Genomic DNA, 24,054 nt, shown 5'->3' with positions numbered 1-24,054 from the left:
TAAACAGTACCCTTTATATTTTTAATGATAGCTAATTAGGGCCATCCTTCCAGAAATAACTCTAAAAGACAAATTGCCTATCATGAACCTTGTTGCAGAATTTTTACTAAATGGGTTGTTTTGTTTTGATTGTCTTCTAAGTAGTATGTCCCCTAAGAATTTTCATCACTTTTACAATTGTCATAATCCTTTAACTTGTAGACCACACTCTGAACACTGATATGTTTTGAGCTATGATTGGTTTCATTTTCTTTATTAATGCTTTGGATCAGATATATAACTGATGATTGTTAGAGTATATTTTAAGGGAAAGAGAAATTAATTGCCTACTTTTGGTTTGTTTTTCCTTTTTTTTTAAACATGAAAGTATAAATTTACATATTTTTAGTTCCACAGTGGTCATCTTAACACTCCTGGTTTGAAATTTCAAATATTGCAACATTTACAGCATTAACTTCTATTAATACATCAGAGTCAACAGTGTGACAGTATTGATCTTTGTAATTCTGACTGTACAAAATCTCATGATTAATTTATATGGAAATATTTCATAAATATTCTTTGACTATTCAGTTCTTTCATCTTATACACGCTGTAAAATCAAATTATTTTCAAATCAGCTGTGACCTAATATTTTCATAAAGTGACTATCTTAGTCTGTTCAGGCTGCTGTAACAAAGTGCCTTACACTGGGTAATTTATAAACAACAGAAATTTATTGCTCACATTGGAGGCTGAGAAGTCCGAGATCAAATTGCCAGCATATTCACTGACTGGTAAGGGTTCATTCCTCATAGATGGTACTTTCTGTCTCTGTCCTCATGGCATAAGGGAAGAAAAATTCCTTCAAGCCTCTTTTATAAGAGCACTGATTTCATTCATGAGGGCTCTACCCTCATGATCTAATCACCCCCTAAAGTCCCTACCTCTTAATACTATTATATTGGGGGTTAGGTTTCAACATGTGAATTTTGGAGGGATAGAACCGTTCAAACCATAGCAGTGACTTAGAAGGTAGCAATGAAAATTGCGTTATGCACATCCTGGTTTGAGCCTGAAGTCTCTTTTGGCAGCCAGTTCTTGATCTAACACCTTAGAGAGACTGAGTCCTCTGAAATACATGGGTAAATCAGAAGCCTTAATTCTTTCTTACATGCTCATTGTATGTATAGATACATACATATATCTATATCAATCTATACCTATATAGATGCGGGGAGAGAGAGAGAACATGAAAGCAAAAGCACATACTCTAGTTTCATCATCCCTGCCAACATTTATTGAGGACCTACTAAACACTTCACATATGTTAGTTCATTTTTATTCTTCCAACAAATGTATGAAGTAGATTAATAATAACCTCTGAGGAACAAAGAGAAGAGAGTAGTATAATCATAATTTGAATTAGGATTTACTGGGGTCAGAACCTGTCCTTTTAATATTAGTACACCATACTGCAACTCTGAATAGTAATACTAGAATATAAGTAACTGTAGAATTTTGCATAGTGTTTATGGAAATAGAATATGTCAACATATGATCATTAATTAATGTATCCTAAAAATGTACATTCAATATGTATTTTTAAAAATTGACTCACTGTCTTTGGATAAGACTTACTTAAGATTTATAAATTTGGGACCAGGCATGGTGGCTCGTGCCTGTAATCCTAGCACTCTGGGAGGCCGAGGCAGGAGGATTGCTTGAGTTTAAGAGTTTGAGACTAGACTAGTTCTACTAAAAATAGAAAAAATTAGCTGGGCATGGTAGCACACACCTGTAGTCCCAGCTACTCAGGAGGCTGAGGCAGGAGGATTGCTTGAGCCCAGGAGTTTTAGCTTGCAATGAGCTGTGATGATGCCACTGCACTCTAGCCACGGCAACAGAGTGAGACTCTGTCTCAAAAAAAAAAAAAAAAAGATTTATAAATTTGGAAAAGGCAAATTACAGATTATACCTATTTGTAGCAAGTAAGAAGAGAGAGCCCATTTGTTTTTGTTTTGAAAACTGATACATGAAATACTTAAAATCTTCTGGTTTTTATAAGGCTTAACTTTTCATTTATTTCCTTCTCTCATACTCAAGAAAAATGAAGATTATTTAATATGCATCTATTTAGCTGAAGAAATTTAATCTCGTTTTCTTGGATAATACTCCATTTTCTATCTACTCAAGTTATCAGATCCAAGGTTATATTGACTATTATCTGACTTAATCTTCTCTTGCAAGCATTTTTTCACAGTATTGCTACCATGAAACATATTGATGTAGGCATGGAACCAAGCAATTCTAAAGGATATATTTGGTTCAGTACCTGAAACATCAAGCTGTAACTAGGAACAGTTGTTTTTTTTTAATTGAAATGACCTAATTGCAAAACTGTTTAAACTTGGAAATAATGATTGTGTATATTTGTCTTTTTTTCCTTTTTTAAAAAATATGGCACAAACCACATTTATGATACTGTATAAATACTCTAACACCCATTCAGATATGTTCATACATCTTATATGTCTGTCTAAAAATTAAAACAGAGCAAACTGTTGATACATCAAGAACCCTGTGAACATTTATTACCAAGGTATTTTCAGCCTGTCTTACCTTAAAAGAGGAAGAGTAAGGATAAATTCGGGTTTTGAATATTTTAGTAAAATTCCACCAGTATTTCTAGACATAGAACATGTACAATTAATAATGTTTTCTAGTATCTTTATTTTCTAATATACATACTTATGACTTAGAAATTATTATAGAAAGCAACATTATCATTGCCTTTTGGAGAACTTGCCATTTACTGTAATTCATGCCTTGTATAGATGTGAAGGAGTAGGTTCCTTTACACTACTAAATTTTGGGTTATCTCTTAGGTCCTATCAGCAGTATCCTGGTGAATAAATATGGCAGTCGTCCAGTCATGATTGTTGGTGGCTGCTTGTCAGGATGTGGCTTGATTGCAGCTTCTTTCTGTAACACTGTACAGGAACTTTACTTGTGTATTGGAGTCATTGGAGGTGAGTTGCTACTGATTCCTTTTCAAGCATTAATTTATTGCTGGCTATTTGGTATTCACTTGCATTCTTTTTTCAGATCTTTTGAGTGAAATTCTTTCCATATAGAAATGCTTTGACTTTCATTTTGAAGACCTGTAGATAAATTAATTTAAGAGCACTAGAAAAGCAAACTTTTAAAGAAATTGCTGTTATATAATAGGTATTTATTGTTTGTTTAATGAATGAATTGAAAGAGATGATTGCATTACTTGTCAACTTGTTGCAAGGTGGTCATTGGTTATTCTCTTTGCCTCTTCCTCCCAAGGAGAATAGGCTCCTATTGGAGCAGGAGAGAGTGTTAAACATAAAGCAACAATTATTTGATAGAATGTCCATTCACATAAATAAAAATACCACCTATATGAGGTACCTAGAATAGTCAAATTCACAGAGACAGAAGGTAGAATGGTGATTACCAGGGCTACAGAGGGTGGGGAAAAATGAGGAGCTACTGCTTAATGAGTACAGAATTTCAGTTTTGCAAGATGAAAAGAGTTCTGGAAATGGATGTGGTAAGGGCTGCACAACAGTGTGAATGTACTTAATACCACTACACTGTAAACTTAAAAATGGTTACAGATAACATTTCTGAGGGATAAGAGGATAATCCCTCCCCTCTTTTAATCACCAAATTAAGGTAATGATCTGCTAATGAGTATAAAGAATAAAGATTAATCATAACCTCACAATCCAAAGAATATCATTATTAACACATTGATGTATATCCTTCCATATATAGGATCAGTTTATGTATACTGTTTTGTAACCAGTTTTTTCTACTTAACATATTGTGAACAACTTTCTGTGTTATTAAAAATTCTGGTACATAATTTTAATTTCTATTATTCTATTGAATCAATATATCATAATTTTATTTGACCAATCTCTTGGTTAACTGTTGAATATTTAGGTTTTATTTGGGGTTTTTGTTTTAAAATTTTTACTATTAGTAAGCAATATTGGGTTGAAAGTCTTTTGTGAACATGAATATTTTCCTTTGATAAATTTGTAGAAAGGGAACTGCTTATATTTTAAATATGTGTGTGCTAAATTGCCCTCCAGAAAGGTCATACTCACTTATAGTGCCCCCACAATGTATCAGAGAGGGACCCATGCCAACAATGGTATAGTGTCTTTTTTTTACGAAATACTTATTGGCTACTTTTGTATATTCATTTTCTTATGTGTATAAGAATAACGTACAACTTTACACATTAATTTATTATTCCTTTGCATGAGACATACTTTTTCCCCCAATTAATTTTCTTTTAAATTGTTAAGAATGATAAAATGCATGTAACATAAAAATTTGCCATCTTAACCATTTTTAAGTTTACAGTGTAGTGGTATTAAGTACATTCACACTGTTGTGCAGCCCTTACCACATCCATTTCCAGAACTCTTTTCATCTTGCAAAACTGAAATTCTGTACTCATTAAACAGTAGCTCCTCATTTTTCCCACCCTCTGTAGCCCTGGTAATCACCATTCTACCTTCTGTCTCTGTGAATTTGACTATTCTAGGTACCTCATATAGGTGGTATTTTTATTTATGTGAATGGCTTATATCACTTAGCATAATGTCTTCAAAGTTCTTCCGTATTGTACCATGTATCAGAATTCCTTTCCTTTTTAAGGCTGAGTAATATTCTGTTTTTTATATGTACTATATTTTGATTATCCATTCTTCTGTTGATGGATTCTTGAGTTATTTCCACCTTTTGGGTATTGTGAATAGTGATGCTGTGAACATTAGTGTACAAATATCTGTTCCTAATTGATTTTTTATGTCAAATTTTGTTTGAAATTATTTTTAAAATTGTTTTTTCCCCTCATTAAATATCTAAAGTTTTTGTGTATTCAAAATTCTCAGTCTTTTATGGTTTCTGTCCTATATATTATACTTACGAAGTTGTTTCCCATTGCAAGATCATGAAAATATTTGTCCACTTTTTTTTAATACACTTTATTTTTACATTTAAAAATTCTGAATGAATGAAAACATCTGACATAAAAGAAAAAAGATGTATAACTCTATTTGTTCCCACGTGGTTAATCAGTTGGTTCATTTTACCTTTATTAATTTATTCATTAAATATTTATTGAACAAGAACAGTGTGTATATCAGGAGCCATTTTAGGTGTTGTGGAGGTAGAGCAACAAGTCAGGAAAAGTCATGCTCTTTATTGGGAGAAGGCAGACAGTACAACTCACAAATGCATGAATAAATAAGAAAAATATTAGCTAGGCATGGTGAAACATACCTGAAGTCCTGGCTACTCAGGAGGCTCAGACAGGAGGATTGCTTGAGCCAGGACTTCAAGGTTACAGTGAGCTATGATTATGACCCTGTACTCCAGCCTGGGTGACAGCAAGACCCTGTCTATAATAAAGAAAAAAGAACAGAAAAATATCGAGGGGTGATAAATGCTATACAAAGCCTTAAATGAAGTGTTAGGACACGGAAGACCTGGGCAGGCTCACCAGATAAGATCTCACTAAAGAGATGACTTTAAGTTGAGATCAGAATAACAATAAGGAACCAGTTTTATGAAAATCTAGGGGACCACAGACCCTACAGCTTATCAGCACATGTGAGAACTGTCAGATAGGGAAGTAAGGGCCAGGGCAAAGGTATAGATAGGAAGCCTGGGAGGTTTGAAGTCAGGGAGTGACCAGCTCTGGTTTATTGGTTTAAGCCTCTGGGAATGACTTAAAATAAATGGTATGGAGCAAGCAGAGGTTAAGGAGAGCTTTTTTGAATATTTACTTCTACTAGCACTATTTATTGAATAATTTGTTCTTTCTCCATTAATTTAAAAGTCCACTTTATCTTACATTAAATGTTTATATATATTTTAGCTCTGTTCCTGGACTTTCTGTCCACTTTCATTGATGACTGTTTACCTATTCCCGAGACAGGGCCACACTGTTCTAAGGATTGTAGCTTTTATAAAGCCATTTAAATATCTGATCTGCTTGGTCCCACTCCTTCCCTTGCATCACCAGAAATTCCTACTAACTTCCATGTATTTGTTCTCTAAGTATGTTTTAGAGTCATTTTACCTCAATCTCAAAATCCACTGACATTTTCATTGGATTACATTAAATTACTGCATTCATTTGGAGAGCCTTGACGTCTTGACAATGTGTTTTATTTTCCCAAAACTTTGTGTGTTATTTTTAAGTCTCTGACTTCTCAGGAAATTTCACAATTTGAGCCCTATAAATTGCACAGTTTTATTTTTTGGTGCTATAGTGAAAGGGATCATTTTGTATTGTGTTTTCTGTTATAAATCTGTTTTAGTTCTATTTGATAATTATCTATTTAATGATCTTGTGTGGTTATAATAATCATTCCAGTGATTTTGTTAGATTTGACAAAATAGTTATTCACCTTCACATAATAAAAACAGCAACAATAAAATAACATTTTTTGAGTGCTTACTACATGTTGGGTACTGTTCTAAGTGCTTTACAAAACTTTTCTTCTTCAAAACAGTGCCTTGTGCCTGTTCTACATATTAAGAAACAGTCTTAAGAGGGTATACACATCCGAGATTACACAGCCAATAAGTGTGATGCTGAGATTTAAACCCATACAGTCTTTATTAGAACACAGTCTTTAAACCACTATATAACATCTCTAATGATGAGGATTTTTGTCTCCTTTCCATTATTTATGCCTCTTATTTTAGTTTTATTGTCTGGTTCAGTAATTTCAAAGATATTTCTGATGTTTATTACAGTATGTGGGTTTTTTCCCCCCCTCTTCCACAGGTCTTGGACTTGCCTTCAACTTGAACCCAGCTCTGACCATGATTGGCAAGTATTTCTACAAGAAGCGACCACTGGCAAATGGACTGGCCATGGCAGGAAGCCCTGTGTTCCTTTCTACCTTGGCTCCCCTCAATCAAGCTTTCTTCGGTATCTTTGGCTGGAGAGGAAGCTTCCTAATTCTTGGGGGCTTGTTACTTAACTGCTGTGTAGCTGGGTCCCTGATGCGACCAATAGGGCCCAAGCCAACTAAGGCAGGGAAAGATAGAAGTAAAGATTCCTTTGAGGAAGCTGGAAAATCTGATGCAATAAAAAGTACAAGTGATGCAAATACAGATCTTATTGGAGGACACCCCAAAAAAGAGAAACAATCAGCCTTTCAAACAATTAATAAATTCCTGGACTTATCCCTGTTCAGTCACAGAGGCTTTTTGCTATACCTGTCTGGAAACGTGCTTATGTTTTTTGGACTCTTCACACCTTTAGTCTTTCTTAGTAATTATGGTAAGAGTCAGCATTATTCTAGTGAGAAGTCTGCCTTCCTTCTTTCCATTCTGGCTTTTGTTGACATGGTAGCCAGACCCTCCATGGGACTTGTAGCCAACACAAAGTGGGTAAGACCTCGAGTTCAGTATTTCTTTGCAGCTTCTATTATCGCAAATGGAGCATGTCATTTGCTAGCACCTTTTTCTGCCACCACCTATATTGGGTTCTGTGTCTATGCGGGATTCTTTGGATTTGCCTTTGGGTGGCTCAGCTCCGTTTTGTTTGAAACACTGATGGACCTCGTCGGACCTCAGAGGTTCTCCAGCGCTGTGGGATTGGTGACCATTGTGGAATGCTGTCCTGTCCTCCTGGGGCCACCGCTTTTAGGTATAGTATGTCTCCCTACCTCTGTAGTTCTGTTATCATAAAACAGACATATAAGATTGGCAAGGTGATAGAAATCAGAGATTAGTGAACTGTTTGACCAAGACCAACTCTTTCAATGCTCAACACACTATAATTGCTCAAATACTTACAGAATCAAATTAAACTGAACCATCAAGCCAAAAGGGAATCAAATATTGTTACAGATATCACTGTTTTTTTTAATTTGTTTATTCTTTTTTCCTTTTTTTTTTTTTTTGAGACAGAGTCTCAGTCTATTGCCCTGGCTAGAGTGTAGTGGCATCATCATAGCTCACTGCAACCTCAAACTCCTGGATTCAAGCAATCTCCTGCCTCAGCCTCCCAAGTAGCTGGGACTACAAGCATGCGCCACCATGCCCAGCTAATTTTTCTATTTTTTAGTAGAGATGGGGTCTTGCTCTTGCTCAGGCCGGTCTCTAACTCCTAACCTCAAGCAATCCTCCCACCTCAGCCCCGCCAAAGTGCTAGGATTATAGGTGTGAGCCATCATGCCCCACCTAAAATTTGTTTTTCCTGATCATAAAACTAACATGCTTATTATAGAAAAACACATAGAAAAACAACTCTACCTTTAAAATACTAGTAATGATTTCATTTTAATAATGGAGTTTATTTCAGTAGTAATAGTATAATAATAGCTACCACATAAGCTCACAGTGTACAAGGGACTGTCCTAACCATTTTCTATATCCTGTTGTATTTCACAAGGCTATGAGGTAGAAGGACTGTTGTAGTCTACATTTCATAAATGAAGAAATAGAAGCATCAAAAGGTGAAATAATTTGGCTAGGATCATGCAGCTAGTAAATCAGTTGTAATTTGGGAACTATTCCTTAACATTACTAAATACTTCATCTTTCAATTAGTAGCCCAATAGATAACACATCGTGAAAAAATAATTTGACCCTCCTTCTAAATGTGAATCATACTTTGGGAATTTTGATTCGGGGAGTAAGGTTACATAATAGAAGATCTGCAGCTATATTTTGATATTGCTCTCTTCCTTCCACCCCATACCCAATGAGTTGCCAAGTCCTGTCAGTTTTTATCTCCTAAGTCTTTTTCTAATCTGCCCATTTTTCTCCATCACAACTACCACCTTTATCCAAAGCTCCTGTTTCCTATTTGGGCTGGTCCTAACTGGTCTACCTATATCCACTCTAGCTGTTCTTCAATCTCTTCAAAGTCTCCAATTCAGATCTCTTAGAGATTTCTTAAAACTCTCCAGTTGCTTCCCATTGTTCTTAGGGTGAAGAGCAAATTCCCTAATGGGGCTTGCAAGGCACTGCATGGCTGGTCCCACCTGTCTCCCAGCCTCGTTTCCTTCCACTGGCCATTTGCTCTCTCTGCTTCAGCAACCTGGTCCCTCCTTCTTCCCCCCTCACACTGTGCCTCCTCCTACCACTGCGCCTTTGCACTTGCTGTTCTGCCTGGATCCTCTTCCCATCCCCTTTCTCCTAGATAACTCCTATCCTCCTGCAAATCTCAGCATAGTTGACACTTTAAGGGAAGCCTTCCTGACCCCACTTGCTGATCCCAACTGCCTATTATTTGCTTTCAAAACCCTCCTTGTAGCACTCTCACAGTTTGTGTAGTTACAATATTTGATTAACATCTCTCTTCTCCACTGAGTGTAGATGTTATCTCTTCTGCTCATCCTTGTACTCAATGCTTAGCAGAGCCAGTGCCTGGTATATGATAGAGGCTCAGTAAATATTGCTGAATGAATGATGCCCTGGGTTAGAGAGCCATATGGAATCATTTGAATTGGTTATGATAGTCTTGTATAAGTGTAGAGTTTTCCAAAGTTTATTCCAGGAGATACTAGTTTGATGAGAGGCTAATAAATTTTACTATAACAAGAGTTTCATGGCCAAAAAAAAAGGTATAGAAACACCAAGTTTAATAAGTTTATTTACTATAGGACCTCACAAAGCTTTCAATATGCTAGTGTACATTGTGAATATTTAATAGAAAAGAATATGAAATTCCATTTCCCAAATTCATTTGACTTTTGAAACATTAGAATAGTATCCTGTAGCACAGTAGTTAAGGGTGCAAACTTCAGAGTCAGACTTCCTGGGTTTAAAGACAAGCTATTTCACTTACTTTATTAGCTTTAATGTCTCTGTGCTTCAATTCTTATAACTCTCCAATGGGGATGATAAAATCTATTTAAGGATTAGACACTTAGAATGGTATTAAGGTATTACTGTTAAATTTTTAGCATAGGACAAACCTTCATAGGAATACTCTTTGGAAATGCTGATAGAGAAAGAGCACTTGCCTGGCTAATTGAAATAGCTCTATGGTCTTGGAGCATACAAACCTTTTTTGACCAACAACTTTTTCCATAGTGTATTGAGAAAATAGATTCTAGGTGATCTCTATGTGTTTCCCAATTCAGATTTGCCAAGAGTTAATTATTTTTAAATTGCAAAAAGTAACAGAATGTGCAAAGCCATTCAAAACAAGTGAGATATTATAAACAGAAGACCAGATAATATTTAGCAATTCCTTTTTGTACTAATTTGTCATTTGTGGGCTCTGTGATAATTGGATTGACATCTTTCTGAGTGGATCCTTCAGCTTTGTTTGGGAAAACAAACCTTGTTTACTTTTACCCACCTAACTTTTTTTTTTTTTAACATGTTTAGGTTCTCTCAATGACAAATATGGAGACTACAAATACACATACTGGGCATGTGGTGTAATCCTAATTATTGCAGGTATCTATCTCTTCGTTGGCATGGGCATCAATTATCGACTTTTGGCAAAAGAACAGAAAGCAGAGGAGGAGAAAAAGGAAAGTAAAGAGGAGGAAACCAGTATAGATGGTGCTGAGAAGCCAAAAGAAATTACTAAAGCAGCAGAATCTCCGGACCAGAAAGGCACAGAAGGAGGCCCCAAAGAGGAGGAGAGTCCAGTCTGAACTCATGGGGCTGAAGGGTAAATGGAGCAGTTCATGACTCAAGATATCTGAAAATATCTACTGGCCTGTCATCTACCAGTGGTGCTTAATGCAGATAGTGGACATTTATGTGAAAATCATACCAGGTGTTCATTGATGAAATTTTTGTTTCACTCCTTACCAATAGCCTGAATTAAATATGCCATATTCTTTGGGGAGGGAGTGGTTGGTGGCAAAGGATGAGGAAAGGAAATAAGTTTTGTTTTGTTTTGTTTTAATCTTAGCTTTTAACAGTATCATGAAGATTATAATATGTGCCTTAAGTTTTAGTCTCTAGAACTCTTTAGAGAGCCTTAACTTTTAAAACCATTCTGTTGAATTCATCAATTTTGAGTGTGGTGTTAAAAGGAAAAATAACTAACTTGTTTGAGGCAAATTTAAAATTAATCTTGCTTCCTTGCTATTTGTAAATATATTTGCAGACATTTTCACTGGAAGATTATGAATAGAAATATTGGTTGAAAGCTGGAAGTCTTATAAAATGCTGACTCAAATATCTTCTAGCATCAGTAGTTGCCTGGCGTATGTGCCTGCTAGCTATGTATTTAGGAAATTTAAAGCATAAAACTTGGGGAACATCTTGGCTGTTGTAGCCACATTGTGCTTGTTAACACCTCTTGGGTACCTTTTCTTGGGATGCTTATTAGAAGCCAAGTAAGTGCTTGAGGGTTGTTTTCATTCAATTACTACTTTTGCTCCCCTGTTCGAAGACACATTTTGAGTAGTTATAGATCATTGCCCCTTTTGAAATCACTTGGTATTATTTTTCCAACTGTAAAACAGTATTAAAATCTATGAAGCTATATATCAAAACTATCTGTGCCTCCTTAGTAAGTAAATATAACACATATAATTAAATGTAGACAGATATTTTAAACATCAGCTAAATTCAGCTTAGGTTTTTCCAAAACCTCCATTAATATGTGAGACTGTTGGAATCTTTTTTTTTTTCACCTGGAATTTTTCCCTTTTGATTCACAGTGGTCCCATTTATATCTGCTTCTAGCTTAGAGCTATGTGTGAGATTCTCAGTTTGTATGTGTTTGGTATTTTTTAAATTTTTTTTCAATGTTTTCAAATTAAAGAGGGCCAGAAAAATTTGGCACCAGGCAAACCAACAAAGATAAGATTCGGAGGGAAGCTGCTAAATGTGCTTAGTTTTGATAAGTAATTCCCTTTCTTTTTTCTGAGAAGGCCTTAAAAAAATTGTTATGCTTAGAATTATTGGATACATTCTTACTCTCCACACAAACCTAAAAATTTTGTGACCCTTTTCACTTACCTGAAAAGTAGAGAAATGGGTTCAGTATAAGGATAGGAGGGAGGGTGGACCAGAATGAAAACTGTAAATATTTTTTTAGTGTAGTATCTTTTAAATTGAGGTAGAAAGATATAGTCATTCAATAAATTATATTCAATGCATTTAAAATACCACTGTAATTGACAGAATGAACATATAGATACAAAACCTTGTGTAAGAGGCTAACTTTTCCAAATAAACATTTTTTTTTTTTTTTAGAAAATGTTTCTCCCTCCAAATGTTTATTTTCTTGAAGAAAATATTACTGTGTCTTCATTTTCATTATCAGGTTTCAATTTGGCCTTTCCTTGTATTAAATTAAATTAAATCAAATCATCCAGTTTATGTACCTTGAGACTTGTATATATGGTTTATTTTAATTTTCTCCTTTCCCCTCCTTTGCTTTAAGACAAGCATGGGGGGAATTGTGAAACCATCTCATGTGAAGTGAGAGTATCCAGAGCAGTTAACTTTAAGGACATAATGAAAAACTCCCTTTGTATGCCTGAGTGTTATGCCAGGTGGAGGAGGAGTTTTAAGGGAGAAGGCTGCTGAGACTGTTGGTCGCTTGGCCCCAGTTTGGACTCCGCCATTTTCCATGGACCCAAATCTATACTCTTTGTTTGTACCTCTTTTCCCTTCTATAAAAATGAGAATTACTGTTGGTGAGGGAATGTAAGTAAAGGAAATGTAAAAAGAAAAAAAAGTAAAGCAAGTAAGCAAGTGTAAAGAATTATTTTCCCCCATTGTTACTGTAGAAGCTACATCCACACAGTAGACCCTGCTACTCTGTGTTCGGTAGTTGAGTCTTAGTGGCATGAGGGGTTTGTGATGCAGATTAACCACCAGTCGTTAGAAGGAAGGGTTCTCAAGTTCTGAATTCAGAAGCAAAAGATAGTACCAGGCATTCCCCCTTTTATTGTACTTAGCAGGTACTGCTTTTTTGTTTGTTTTTTACAAACTTGATTTTGGTGCCATTTTTTCTGACAGCATGTGCTCACTTCGTTAGCATTTTTTAGCAGTGAAGTATTTTTAAGTTATGTGCTTTTTTCAGACATAATGCTATTGCATACTTAATAGATTACAGTATAGTCTAAACATAACTTTCACATGCACTGAGAAACCAAAAAGTTTGTGTAACTTGCTTTGTTGTGATATTTGCTTTATTGCAGTGGTCTTGAACTGAACCTGCAATATCTCCAAGCCTATACAACTGGCTCAGAGTTCAAACTATACTTCTTATCACTCTTCCAACTCTGAATTTTCTTCCCTGAATATATAGGCTTAAGAGATTTATTCAAGATCAATTTTGGCAACAAACACTAAAACTCAACATAGGCCTGCTCTGTGCCACCTCTTGTTAACAATCAGCTTATCGTCTCTGTGTTGCACGTCAACACTGGACGTAGCTGGGCTGTCTGATCCAGTCTGTTGCCCCTTACTCCATCTTAAGACTGACTCCATTTGAAGTTTCAGTTCACAGGGATTCAGTGTCTGCTTTGGGAAAATAGATGTATGCATAGAGCACCTGCCTATCTTTTCCTTTTCTCTGCCCCATAACCTCTGTAAGTCGCAGAGAGATCATATTCAACTCTCAGGTAGTTACAGTGCCCAGAAAGGCATGAGACTGTTCAAGAGTACACACTCTGAAACAGGCTCCCAAGTCAAAGCAGGAAAATTATTTAAGAAACTGATAAGTTGGATAATTACAGAAGATCATGGTAACATAAACCAGACCACATTATCATGTTATACTCAAATCTATTGAGAATTAAACTATCTTAACTAGCCAAGATAAATGGATAGTTTGTATAAAAAGTATTAAGGAAAGGATGATGGTAAAACAAATTATGGGAAATTCAGAGGTATTTTATCCCTGATTTAGTCACATCGATAAAGAATTCTCTGTTTGGATTCTTAGGTTGTCTGAATTTAGTAGTCTATGTCTATATCATAGATATATATGTCAATATTAAAATGTTACCCTGTATTTTAAAAAGGAAGAAAGTTGTTAAAAGACATTTAATATTTTTGTATGAACTAATGTTTTATTGTATTGAATTTCAGATTGATAAATTGGGTATCAGTTGCATGTTTGTATGAAAAACCTAAATGTCTGGGTTTCACCTTCCTTAGGAAATGGTTCCTAGTATAATAAACTTAATCATCAGTGCTGGTATTCTCCCTCCCCCTCACACACACACACACACACACACACACACACACACACACACACGCACACATGTTTGTTTAGAAAGATGAGGAAGTTAACAGTAAATTTTCACCTTTGCAACATGGCTTGTTTTAATAATCAAGTCAGGCACTTGCCTAGAAGGAATGAAGAAAGAGGTTAATGACAGACTTGTATAATTACATCACTGTTTCGGTGCTTGACAGGAAGTAACAACCCAAGCTTGCCTGGCTTGCCCAGATATGAGCAACTGGGCCAACTTGCTTCAGAGTTTAGAACCATCTGGATGGGAAGCAGTGGCAGTTCAAGTGCATCACTCCTTGAAATGTGTTCTAGCTTTAGGGTTTTAGATTCTGTCACCCTTTTTCCTCCATTCAGTCTAGACCATAGAGGCAAAATCAATAAAATGTGAGCAGGTGGAAACAGTAGCATGTATGAGTGTAGAGTATCTTTCTTAGCTCAAGAGCATGAGTTTATTTACTTTATGCTGACTTTTATCCTGACTTCCCTAGAGGAAATAGCAATAGCTAGCAAAAGAAATTATAGCCTGCTGGTTGGTTAACAAGGTAGGTTGCCTGGGTTCAGATTGAGGCTGTGTGGCCTCAAACAGGTTACTTAGCTTTCCTAAGCATCAGGGTTTTTTTCTCATGTAAGATGTTAATAATTAGTGCCCACCCCTAGGGTTGCATGAAAGTTAATTGATAGGCCAGGCACGGTGGCTCACGCCTGCAATCCTAGCACTCTGGGAGGCTGAGGTGGGAGGATCACTCGAGCTCAGTCAGGATTTCTAGACCAACCTGAGCAAGTCTCTGCTAAAAATGGAAAAATTAGCCAGGTGTGGTGGCACGCACCTGTAGTCAGTCCCAGCTACTCAGGAGGCTGAGGCAGGAGAATTGCTTGAGCCCAGGAGTTTGAGGTTGCTGTGAGCTAGGCTGACGCCACGGCACTCTAGCCTGGGCAACAGAGTGACTCTCTCAAAAAATAAATAAAAGTTAATTGATATGTGACAGCTTGTGTTAAGCAATTGCTTATTAAGTATAAGCACCTGACTATAAAAAAGTTAATGCTTATGGAAAAAAATGGGCCTTTGTAGTTCCTAAAGTGGATCTTTACTTGTAGAGGATGGTTTCAGAGTGACTCGTAAGAATATTAGCCAAATGATCAAATCCTTTTTGATCAGATTTTCCTTTTAGACTTACAAATGTATTGGTCTTTTGTAAATGAATGGATGGAGCTAACACTTCACCACATGGTGTGGTGCATGTATGTCCAGCTCTTTGCATAAGATGCATTTGAATCCCAAAGCCCTTGGTCTTTCTACTCTTAACAATTCACTCCCTCCATAGGGAAGATAACCAGTCACTAATCATGGTTAAAGTTCCTTATCCTTAGCAATGCCTTTAAATGCAAATTGAAAGATTGATGAGATTTTTTTCCTACTATATCAATGACATAGTTTAAATGATAAATTGTCAGTTGGTGGCTGAGTAAATTGGTACATTTTGGGAAAGCAATTTTGTAATATGTACCAAGCACCATGAGCTCACATCTTATCCTTTTCCATAAAAATTCCAGATTCGGGTATTTAAGAAAGATTGTAATTATCAATTTCTTTGAAAAATCCTTACATGGAAGCATTTAGATGGATAGTTAAAGTCCTTATGATATAAAGATGGCATAATGCTAAGTGAAAAAACACAAACTAGCATATGTGTACGTATATGCATAATACATATATACATGCACAAGAAAAGAAAATACATATACTAATTGTAATTTTGTGAGTGTGGTAAATTTAATTTTTTCTTAATGTGATGGTTACTGGCTGGACACGGTGGCTGAAGCCACCATAATTCTAGCACTATGGGAGGCCAAGGCGCCCAAGGCGAAGGATCACTTGAGCTCAGGAGTTCGAGACCATCCTGTGCCGGCGGCTACCAGTGCCTCCTTCCCACGGGCAGTGCTCTTGGAGACAGTGTTCCTGTGGTTCTGATCCCCACTGAGCTGAGTGAGTGTGTAACTCAGAAACGCAGAGCATTCAGCACTCGCCACTCACCCATGTCACAGTGCTGTGGTTGTTCTTGAGCATTACCCGTACTGAAATCAGCATCAGGAAAAAATATACTGATGTCACAAAAAAATGGGTAGAATTTGTTTGTTCACCAGCAGATATTTATTGGGCCCTTACTATATCCCAGGCATTGTTCTAGGCTTTGAGAATCCAGCAGTGAACAAAACACAATAATATGTTTTCACAGGCATCTAATATTCTAGTAGGGGAAAATAGGCAATGAATAGTAAGTTACGAGGAAAACAGTTGTTTTCAGAATAGAGCAATGGATATAAGATCAGCCTTCATTCATTCATGTCACCTAAATAGTATTTTTTAAGAGCATCTTCTATATACCTGGCTCTATTTCCTAATAGAAGGAATATAGCAGGAACAAAATATAGTTCCTAGCACCCATAGCTTCTAGTCTAATAGGGAAGACCATGTAGTAACTGCCGTGGTATGGTAGCACATGGAGAAACCGCTAACCCAATCTTGGGAGAGCATAAAAAGATTAAAATATATTTTTGAGCAAGTTAATTTCTCTGAGCCTCTTTGGCAAATGTAATAAAATTATTGTGAGGATTAAGTGTGAAAGTATCCAGCAGACTGTTGAGTACGTAGCAGTATTAATGCACTGAGTACATAGTAGTTTTAAAAATCTGAATGTTTGAATATTCTGCAATGCAGTATAGCAAGTATTGATTAAGTCATCAACCAGAACAACAATGAATAAACAACAGCTGGTAATTGTATAGCTCATCAGAGTTTACAAAGGCCTTTCAAATATATTCTATCACCTGATTCATGCAGAATCCTAGGGAAGTGAGTATAATTAAAAATACCCTTTAGCTGGGCCTTTGTCCAGGCAGGGTGTCTCCCCTGCTGTCAGAAGAGCACAACAGCAAGACTGCAGACAGCTTAGCTGCTAAAGCTGAAGGTTTTGCTGGATGGAATCTTTGGAACTGTATAAGAATGGAAGAGGCCAACTCCTGGGTGACCCTGAGGGTGAATAATGGCCAAACCAATCACATGGGCCCTGTACCAAAGTGAGTAAAGTGGTTCCTGTCCCCAATAAATTCACAATCTAATTTACAATTCTTTCTCTTGGCTTTGAAATGCATAATGTGGCTTTTTCCACTGTGGATTTCCTTTCCTAATATGCTTTACTGATTCCAGAATTAAAACTTTGCATTTCCTGAGCTTACTCTGGCCAGATCCCAAGAGGAAGTGGCCAGAAGCCATTAAGAGGGCCAGGAGGAGAACTGGACCAGGATTAAAAGTCACCTGGTGTGCCTACAATCTGTATGTGCATAATTATCAAGAGAAGGTTTATAATTTGTGATTTATCTTTCTTTTCCTTTCTCCTCATTCCTTTTTTTTCCTTCTAACCACCTTGAGGCCAAAAGAGAAGGGCCTGAGTGCCTCTGGTCATGCTGTATTTGTATATGCTTTTCAGAATGGGAGCTGTACAGACTTTTGATAACAGCCCTTTTCCTTTTAAATTCCAAATACTATCTCTGTTCTCAAATGCTAGGAATGAATAAACAGGCCTGCAGTGGGGAGTTTCTGAGCTGGGCACTTTGGAGGGCTCTGCCTGGCACACGAGCCCCTCCCTGCTGCCCTTTCTCGCCCCCCACATACCTCATCAGTTGCCAAATCACAGAGGTTCAACTAGTTTACTGTTCTTCCTTTCCATTCCCTCCTTTTATTTTTCCTGCCATTGGCTTGGTTTCTAATAGCCTCCCTGACTTTGTTCTCACTCACCATTTCCAATCCAGCCTCAACACTGCTGTCAAAATGATTTTTCTAACGGGGCCAAATCTCTCAGCATTGTTACTTTAAAATAATATGATAATAAGCCTATACCACTTTTATAACTTCAAACAAAAGCAATAAAGATAAAAATAATATCATTCCTCTGCCTAAAATCCTGTAGTTTGAGGATAAAGTCCAAACTCCTTGGCTTGACTCACTGGGCCCTCCTTGATCATCACTCTTCAGCCTTATCTCCTGACAGTCCTTGGCCCACACTTTGCTCTCCAGCCCAACTGAATTTCTTAGTGCCACCTGTACCTAGACACCCCTCCTTTCCCCTCTGCACCAAATCCTCATCTTTTGAAATTTGGTTCATGTCCCCTCTTCCAAAAAGCCTCACCTGATCCCACAATTTTAATTGCCCTTATGTCAAAAGTACAGTTAGAGTATAAATCTTTGTGTCAAAGATTTGTACCCAAAGGTCTCTGAGTATGAATTCCAGATATGCCACTTATGACTGAGTCCTTAGGCAAGTTACTTAGCTTCTAGGCTTTGTTTTGTACATCGGTAAAATGGGACTAATAATAAACTGACTTTACCAGGTCACCATAAGGATTAGATAAGGTATAATCCATAAAACCTTTAGCATGGTGCCTGACACAGAATAAATGTTCAGTAAGTATTAATTATCACTCCTTTATCATAGATACCACTGTTAAACGATAATTTTCCAAATGATGAAATCATGACTCATACAGATATAGAATAAACATATATTTATTTAATTCATTAATTAAGGAGGGAAACAGTAGGATTTTACAATTGTTTGAAATGAAAATTGGGGCTGGGTACAGTGGCTCATGCCTGTCATCCTAGCACTCTGGGAGGCCAAGGCAGGAGGATCACTTGAGCTCAGGAGTTCGAGACCAGCCTGAGCAAGAGTGAGACCCCATCTCTACTAAAAATAGAAAAAAGCTGTGCGTTGTGGTGCATACCTGTAGTGCCAGCTACTCGGAAGGCTGAGGCAGGAGGATCGCTTAAGCCCAGGAGTTTGAGATTGCTGTGAGCTAGGCTGATGGCACAGCACTCTTCTCAGGGCAACAGAGCGAGACTGTCTCAAAAAAAGAAAGAAAGAAAATGGGACTTACAAAGATTTGTTCTCTGCTGGATAAAATTCATTTGCATTGCCATGAACAGGAACTAGTTGCATCTTGCACTGTGCTTAAGACAGAAAACATCTGCATCTTCACCAGCCGTCCCCAAGTTAACTTTTGCAGCAGGGATCCCTATAGCATCAGATAACCTGGAACCCTAAATAACACACACCATTCCATTGAAAGGACACTTGGTAATCCTTTGCCCGTTTAAAAGTCTTTCATGATCTTTCCTAGCACTGCAAGGCATTGTACTCATTAGTATGCCCCTCTAAATCCCTACCAGACTATGGGCGTCTTGAGATGAGCGGGAACAGCATGCAAAGTGAGACATACCTTTTGATTTTAGGCTCTGGGGAAGCTTCTGCAGGAGGTGACATTTGAGCTAGGTAGAAAAAGGTAGGGCTGCATTTCTCCTGGAGAAAAGCATCCAGAGAGAGCTGTGTGGGGGCCATGGTAGAACTGACTGGCAAGCATCGTAAAACACAGACTATGTGCCAGGCTCTGGGCTAGGTTAGAAGGATAAAAACCTGAAAAAAGTCTGGTCTTTGTTTTCAAGAAGCTTTCAGTCCATTGGGGGTAATAAAAGGAAATCAGTGCTTACCACATTGTGTTATGAAGACCCTAAAAGCCCACAGGCCAAACTTTGGAGACTCAAGTCAGCCTAGGGCAGAGTGTTTCCCAAGCCCAGGTCTGATGAAGGGCAGAAGACAGGGGAAATCCCAGGGGGCCCGTAGGCTGCTATATAGAAAAAACAAATTATTTTTCTCTATACCCACCCTCCACACAATACTTTTATGACCAAATGTGGCAGGGGTTTTCTTCACACCAAGCAATTCTCCAATTCTCTGTGCACACCAATTGGAAATCCTACAACTGAACTCAATTCTGACACTGTCTACCAGGATATAGTGTCAGATCCCACAGGTTACGGGCTCAGTCCCACAAGACTGCCGCCCCCCCGCCCCCAACTTCACATGCCAATTGTAAATAGCAGGGCCCCACATTACCTAAAACTTCTGTCCAACTTGACTACACATTGGAGGTTTTCATGACCCCCTTTTTGGGCTCAATAATTTGCTGGAGTGGCTTGAACTCAGGGAAACACTTTATTTACATTTACCCATTTACTATAAAAGTATTGAATAAAATTTATGGGAGCTCATTGTTTTGGATGAGCTTGTACACCATGCCCCAAGAGACTGAACCAAAATGGAGTTACTCATGCTAAGTGCCACATAATCAAACTGAAATTTCAAGGAAACAGGAAAATTTCCAGATAGACCACTTTTTCCTAAAAACAGGAGATTCATAGCAACAAATTAGAAGGGGCCCAGTCAACCTGAACCAGCATGATGAGAAGTTCCCTCTGCTTTAACTCTTACAAGGAACATAACCTGATGTTAACCAGTCCACTTTTTGTATTATTCTATTTCCTCACTCCTGCTCTAGCTACCTTATAAAAATCAACTGTTTTTATAAGTCCAGCAGAGCACTTACCTATTCTTTAGATGAGATGCTGCCCGATTTATTAATTGCAAATAAAAGCCTATTAGATCTTTAGACTAAATTTGTTGAAATTTTGTTTTTTAACAGTTCTGGCAACCATGAAGGGACCTAAAGGAGACTGCTGACAACCCCAAGACCCTTGAAGAATGCAAGTGAGGTGCTCCTGACTCCTTTAGAGTCTGCTGTCTTCCTCATGGTGTCCCCGAGGTCATGAGTAAGTTCCTCCTAGGTCCAGCTCTTTGCCTTTGAGCTCCTGATTGTTTTGGCTTTTGGGTGCTGAGGGTTGTGCCGTGGCAGGGCACAGGACATCTGGGGGTTCACAGTTACTGGCGGCTTACTGCCAAGAGCCACAGTTTCAAAGGCAATTCATTAACTGACAGTGATTGCAATAAGTGGCAATGACTGCAAGGGGTATTAGACACCATCTTTTGGAAATTTATAGGAATTTGGGTTCTCCTCTTTGTTTCTTTTTCTTGCACACTACGATAAGGAAAGATCATTGGCTAAGTTGGTCAAGGGACTCTCAGTGCCAAGCCACAGTTAGACTGGTGGGTATGGGAAGAACACCTATAAGCTGTTAGAGTACCTGCAACCTAAAAATAAGACTCCTGAAAGGATGAGCTGGACACTAGGTCACCCATCAGCCTCAAGAAAATTTCCTTGCAAAAAGGAACACTGTGAAAACATCACATCCTAAAAACAGGATGTTTTCATAGTGATGTTTCATGACATTTTCCACTTAGGCTTTTATCTCAGCTCAGCTCTGAGAAACCCAAGATCCTCAAGAGTACTCCACCTTCTAGTATACCTACCTTTTAAATAATGTATAAAAATTATCGCCCTGGAAGATGTAAATATTTACAAAAGTGGCAAAATTTTATCAAAGATAATTTAGAATTAGAGTAACCATCATGAAGAATGTTCCAAATGGACAAGATAGTCCATCTAAGAGGTGCATTTAAAAATAAGGACTCCTTGGCTGGGCGCAGTGGCTCATGCCTGTAATCCTAGCACTCTGGGGGGCCGAGGTGGGCGGATCCTTTGAGCTCAGGAGTTCGAGACCAGCCTGAGCAAGAGCGAGACCCCATCTCTACTAAAAAATAGAAATAAATCAGCTGGACAACTAAATATATAGAGAAAAATTAGCCAGGCATGGTGGCCCATGCCTGTAGTCCCAGCTACTCGGGAGGCCGAGGCAGGAGGATTGCTTGAGCCCAGGAGTTTGAGGTTGCTGTGAGCTAGGCTGATTTCATGGCACTCTAGCCTGGGCAACAGAGAGAAACTCTGTCTCAAAAAAATAAGAATAAAAATAAATAAATAAATAAATAATAATAAAAATAAGGACACCCAAATTAGACAAACAGATGGGATGCTTTTTTTTTTGATATGGAGAAGCTAGAAGATTTCAGGATTCAAAAAATTTCCTCTCTAAAAGTCTCCTTAGAAAAGGCAAATGAAAAGTTTAAACAACTAATTGATAAGAAAAATTGAATTGGTTCGCCTAGTTACCATCCCACCCCAAAGAAAAAAAGAAAGCTGGATAAAGTGTTTATAAAATTAAGCCTTCAGGTCAAGCAGGTTTGTTTCTTTTCTTTCTTTTTTTTTTTTTTTTTGAGACAGAGTCTTACTCTGTTGCCCTGGCTAGAGTGCCGTGGCGTCAGCCTAGCTCACAGCAACCTCAAACTCCTGGGCTCAAGTGATCCTCCTGCCTCAGCCTCCCAAGTAGCTGGGACTACAGACATGCACCACCATGCCCGGCTAATTTTTTCTATATATATTTTTAGATGTCCATACAATTTCTTTCTATTTTTAGTAGAGACAGGGTCTGGCTCTTGCTCAGGCTGGTCTCGAACTCTTGAGCTCAAACCATCCGCCCACCTGGGCCTCCCAAAGTGCTAGGATTACAGGCGTGAGCCACTGCGCCCAGCCTCAGGTTTGTTTCTTTAACTACCTTTATGTCCTAGTCAAATTCTTGAGCTAAGAGCTATACATGCTGAATTAGGCATAGAAAATGCTTTGTTTGCCCTATTTGTTAATGGGCTCCACCCTGAACTCAGTAATCTGGTAAAAAACAGAAGCTACATTGGAAGTAACTAAATTAGTAAATTCAAAATTTTAGGATCTTCATTAGAAAGCTTGATCTGTCTAAAAAATGGAGGAACTGTTGTTGCCGATAGTGCTCACGTAAACATAGTGAACATTCCTAAACCCACCGGACTTTCTGTAAGAAATATGTGGTAAGCACCAGCCCCACAAAGTAACACAGTACAAGAAGGGCAAGGATTCTCTATATATGCCCAGGGAAAGCAGTATTATAACAGGAAGCGGAGTGGCTATGGTGCGCAGACTATGCCGATTTCCCAGAAAAAGGCTAAAACTAAAAGAAGATTGTGCTGAGGCTTGAGTATGTCCAGCCCAACTGAAGATCTGAAAGAATACTGGCTATTTAGAGATGCAAGCATTTTGAACTGGGAAGAGAGAAGAAGAGAAAGGGCCAAGTGATCCAGTTTTAAGTGTCTTTTGTTTTATTATGAAGACAATAAAATCTTGAGGTTATGTTCATTTCCTTTGGTTACATTTGGTCTTTTGGGAAGAAATAAACTAGAGCCATCAATAAAATTCCCCTAGTGGGGAAAGTTATGGTTAAAAAAATGGAGGAAACTATTTGGAAACTGGCAGATGAAAAATCTTAAGTCTTTCCCACAAATATTAGTAAAAAAGCTTTAGCTATATGCATGTGCAAGTAATCTTAAGGTGTCCCATTTTTGTCATAAACCCAATTGGTATAAAAATATAAGTAGAGATAAACCAGTTTGTATTACTGATTCGTGACTAAAATTTTAGAATAAAAGCAATAAGATCTTTATGTCTATATGTTTATGTATATTTAGGTATGTATGTTTGTATGTTATGTATATTTGGTAATTTTGTTTTTTACCTCCAGATGGTATTACTAAACTAATTTATGAAGTCCCTTAATGGAGTTATATTCAAATTGGCATTGGGATAAATGAGTGCTAATATCAATTAAATATTCCTATAATGCTCAGAAATATAGAAACTAACCCAACTTCCTTTTAGTTCATATGATCTGGGGCAATCTTCGGTAAATAAAACTAGTTCTTACATTGTTTATAAAATAAAAATAGAAATGTTTTCAGAATTGTTAGGTTTTTTGCCTAGGTTTACTGGTCAGACAGGTTTGTGTTGTCTCTAATAGATGTTTAAGACCATTCAACCTCAGAGTTGAATGCACTGTAAATATAATTGCTTGATTCATGTCAGTCCTGGAAGTAAAGTTTAAAGAAAAGACAGAGAAAGGGAAGAATCATGTTTAACTTTTTAGTTTCTTTGCTTCTGTGATATTTTTGACACTTTTCTGA

General features: G+C 37.5%; 1 protein-coding gene and 1 pseudogene across 2 annotated transcripts in view; both read left to right on the top strand.

Moving 5' to 3' along the window:
• The window catches only part of SLC16A1 (solute carrier family 16 member 1), a 35,717-nt gene extending 23,500 nt beyond the window's left edge, over positions 1-12,217 (top strand). For both annotated transcript variants that reach the window (XM_045546838.1, XM_045546839.1), the window contains exons 3-5: positions 2,868-3,011; positions 6,830-7,699; positions 10,396-12,217. In XM_045546838.1, coding sequence (XP_045402794.1) covers positions 2,868-3,011; positions 6,830-7,699; positions 10,396-10,670 — 1,289 coding nt within the window. In that variant the 3' untranslated portion in view covers positions 10,671-12,217. The remainder of the gene's footprint in view (positions 1-2,867; positions 3,012-6,829; positions 7,700-10,395) is intronic.
• A 9,365-nt stretch (positions 12,218-21,582) lies between these two features.
• LOC123634761 lies at positions 21,583-23,365 on the top strand (annotated as a pseudogene).
• Positions 23,366-24,054: the final 689 nt, after the last annotated feature.

This window comes from Lemur catta, chromosome 3 (genome assembly GCF_020740605.2).
Source record: "Lemur catta isolate mLemCat1 chromosome 3, mLemCat1.pri, whole genome shotgun sequence".
Taxonomy (NCBI): domain Eukaryota; kingdom Metazoa; phylum Chordata; class Mammalia; order Primates; family Lemuridae; genus Lemur; species Lemur catta.
The sequence above is the reverse complement of the archived record's forward strand: the minus strand, read 5'-3'. Positions and strand labels throughout refer to the sequence as shown.